At 38.4% G+C, this 3,647-nt stretch overlaps 1 protein-coding gene across 2 annotated transcripts in view; it reads left to right on the forward strand.

Annotated features, from left to right (window-relative positions):
* Nucleotides 1-3,647, forward strand: part of DYNC2H1 (dynein cytoplasmic 2 heavy chain 1) — a 324,085-nt gene that overhangs the window by 202,724 nt on the left and 117,714 nt on the right. For both annotated transcript variants that reach the window (XM_039221130.1, XM_039221131.1), the window contains one exon: nt 3,424-3,579. In XM_039221130.1, the coding sequence (XP_039077061.1) occupies nt 3,424-3,579 (156 nt within the window). The remainder of the gene's footprint in view (nt 1-3,423; nt 3,580-3,647) is intronic.

Raw genomic sequence — 3,647 nt, forward strand, 5'->3', positions numbered from 1 at the left:
TGGTGCAATTTTGATTGGGATTGCATTGGATATGTAGATTGCTTTGGGTAGTCATGACATTTTAACTATATTTATTCTTCCAATCCATGAGCATGGAATGTTTTTCCATTTCTTTGTGTCTTCTTCAATTTCCTGCATAAGTTTTCTATAGTTTTCATCATATAGATCTCTTATATCCTTGGTTAGGTTTATTCCTAAGTACTTTACAATTTTTTGTGCAATTGTGAATGGGATCTGTTTCTTGATTTGTCTTTCTGTTGCTTCATTGTTGGTGTATAAACATGCAACCGATTTCTATACGTTGATTTTGTACCCTGCAACTTTGCTGAATTCTTGAATCAGTTCTAGTAGGCTTCTAGTGGAGTCTGTCGGGTTTTCTACATAGAGTATCATGTCGTCTGCAAAAAGTGAAAGTGTGACTTCTTCTTTGCCATTTCTGATGCCTTTGATTTCCTTTTGTTGTCTGATGGCTGATGTGAGGACTTCCAGCACTATGTTAAACAACAGTGGTGAGAGTGGACATCCCTGTCGTGTTCCTGATCTCAGGGGGAAAGCTCTCAGTTTTTCCCTGTTGAGGATGATGTTAGCTGAGGGCTTCTCATAGATGACTTTTATGATGTTTAAGTAAGTTCCTTCTATCCTGACTTTCTCGAGGGTCTTTATTAAGAAGGGATGCTGTATTTTGTCAGATGCTTTTTCTGCATCTATCGACAGGGTCATATGGTTTTTATCTTTTCTTTTGTTGATGTGATGTATCCCATTTATTGATTTGTGAATATTGAACCAGCCCTGTAACCCAGGAATGAATCTCACTTGATCTTGGTGGATAATTTTTTTATGTGCTGTTGGATTCGATTTGCAAGTATCTTGTTGAGGATTTTTGCATCCGTATTCATCAAGGATATTGGCCTGTAGTTCTCCTTTTTTGCTGAGTCTCTGTCTGGCTTGGGGATCAAAGTGATGCTGGCTTCATAAAGTGAGTCTGGAAGTTTTCCTTCAATTTCTGTTTTTTGAAATAGTTTGAGAAGAATGGGTATTAATTCTGTTTTAAATGTCTGGTAGTATTCCCCAGGGAAGCCATCTGGCCCAGGGCTCTTATTTGTTGGGAGATTTTTAATAACTAATTCGATTTCCTCATTTGTCATGGGTCTGTTCAGGTTTTCTATCTCTTCCGGTGTGAATTTAGGTAGTGTGTGTGTGTTTAGGAGTTTGTCCATTTCTTCTAAGTTGTCCAGTTTGTTGGCATATAGTTTTTCATTGTATTCCCTGATAATTGCTCGTAATTCTGAGGGGTCGATTGTAATCAGTCCATTTTCATTCATGGTTTTGTCTACTTGAGTGTTCTCTCTTTTTTTTTTTTTGAGAAGCCTGGCTAGAGATTTGTAAATTTTGTTTATTTTTTCAAAAAACCAACTCTTGGTGTCATTGATCTGTTCAGCTGTTTCTTTGATTTCTATACTGCCCTGATTTATTTTATTTCTGCCCTGATTTTATTTCTGCCCTGATTTTATTTCTGCCCTGATTTTTATTATTTCTCTTCTTCTGCTGGGTTTGGGGTGCTCTTGTTGCTCTCCCTCTAGTTGCTTTAGACGAGCTGTTAGATTTTGCACTTGTGCTTTTTCTAATTTCTTGAAATAGGCCTGGAGTGCAATGTACTTTCCTCTTAGGACTGCTTTCACCACATCCCATAGAGTTAGGATTGTTGTGTTCTTATTTTCGTTTGTTTCCATGTATTTTTAAATTTCTTCTCTAATTGCCTGATTGGCCCATTCATTCTTTAGTAGGGTGTTCTTTAGCCTCCATATTTTTGGGGATTTTCCAGACTTCTTCCTGTGTTTGATTTCGAGTTTCATAGCATTCTGATCTGAAAGTGTGCATAAAGGGTTAATATCCAAAATCTATAAGGAACTCACCAAACTCCACACCCGAAAAACAAACAATCCAGTGAAGAAATGGGCAGAAGATATGAACAGACACTTCTCCAAAGAGGACATCCCGATGGCCAACAGACACATGAAACGATGCTCAGCATCCCTCCTCATCAGGGAAATACAGATCAAAACCACACTGAGATACCACCTCACGCCAGTCAGAGTGGCTAAAATGAGCAGATCAGAGGACTCTAGATGCTGGCGAGGATGTGGAGAAACAGACACCCTCCTACACTGCTGGTGGGAATGTGAACTGGTACAGCCCCTCTGGAAAACAGTGTGGAGGTTCCTCAAAAAATTAACAATAGAACTCACTTATGACCCAGCAATCGCACTGCTAGGAATTTACCCAAGGGATACAGAAGTGCTGATGCATAGGAGCACATGGACCCCAATGTTCATAGCAGCACTCTCAACAATAGCCAAATCATGGACAGAGCCTTAGTGTCCTTCAACGGGCAGAGGACGCTACCATATGTTTGCACGTATAGGAGGATTAGGAGGAACTTAACGGAGGACCGTGGGGGAGAAGAAGGGGGGAAATAGTGGGGGAGAGGGAGGGAGGCAAACCATGAGAGACTCTTGAATGTTGAGAACATCTGAGGACTAATGGGTATGGGGTAGAGGGGATCAGGGGGGATGGGCATGGAGGAGGGCACTTGTGGAGATGAGCACTAGGTGTTGTATGGAAACCAACATGACAATAAACTATTTAAAAATCTAATAAAAATAAATTCAGCCCATAAGTGCACATTAATTTTTTTAACATTAATAGAATTCTGAAGGAAGCCAGTGATTAATAGACAAATGTGTTTGATTAAAAAAATCCATTTTTTTTAACACACAAGAAGTGAGTTAATTTTATACTTTCCCAAAAAGAATTCAAAATTTGTCTTTTTCATTTAGATAATTCCACATTATAAACCAGTTTTGGCTTTTGTGTTTTTTGACTGAGTTTTAGTCCAGTATACACTTAGAGTTTGTTGTTTTGAATTTGTGTTTATGAGCCTTGTGGTATCTGCTCATCCGCACTTCACCTCTAGTGGACTAATGTGCAGGGATTGGTAGTTGACATTGTATGTAAACAGTATGGGGAAGGCCAGAGGATCAGCCTCTGGAGACAGGGGCATGTTCCTCTCAGGGGATACCACCCCTCAAGTAAGTTGCCCTCATTGTATAAAGAGTGATTTAGTTTCAGTAAAATACCTCAGCAATCATATAAAATTTATTTGATTGCTTTGAATATTGTTGGTTTTATAGTTTTTTTAATTTGGGAATTATTGAATTTATTCCTGATATAAGTTTAAACTCTTTAGTATAAGGAGCTTAAAATTAATTTTAGATACGTACTTTTTGAAGTAACATAGTGGTAAGTCAAATCATATAGGTAAGGGTGAAAACTTTTCTTTATTAAAATATGTTCTTAAATATGTTAAATATTACATTTATCTGTAAGATTTGAGACAATAAGGTGTCAATTTTTTGTCTTCAGTCACCTCCAGGTTTGAAGAAGAATTTAATGCGTACTTACGAATCTTGGACTCCTGAACAAATCAGCAAAAAGGACAATGTGCATCGAGCTCACGCTCTCTTCAGTCTTGCGTGGTTTCACGCTGCCTGTCAGGAAAGGAGAAATTACATTCCCCAGGTGGGTGAGGACACGTCTTGGACTTCCTGTGCGTAGTTTTATATTAGAGTGTTCTACAATTGAATGTC

Source organism: Hyaena hyaena, unplaced genomic scaffold, assembly GCF_003009895.1.
Source record: "Hyaena hyaena isolate Hyena2069 unplaced genomic scaffold, ASM300989v1 scaffold_947, whole genome shotgun sequence".
Lineage (NCBI taxonomy): Eukaryota > Metazoa > Chordata > Mammalia > Carnivora > Hyaenidae > Hyaena > Hyaena hyaena.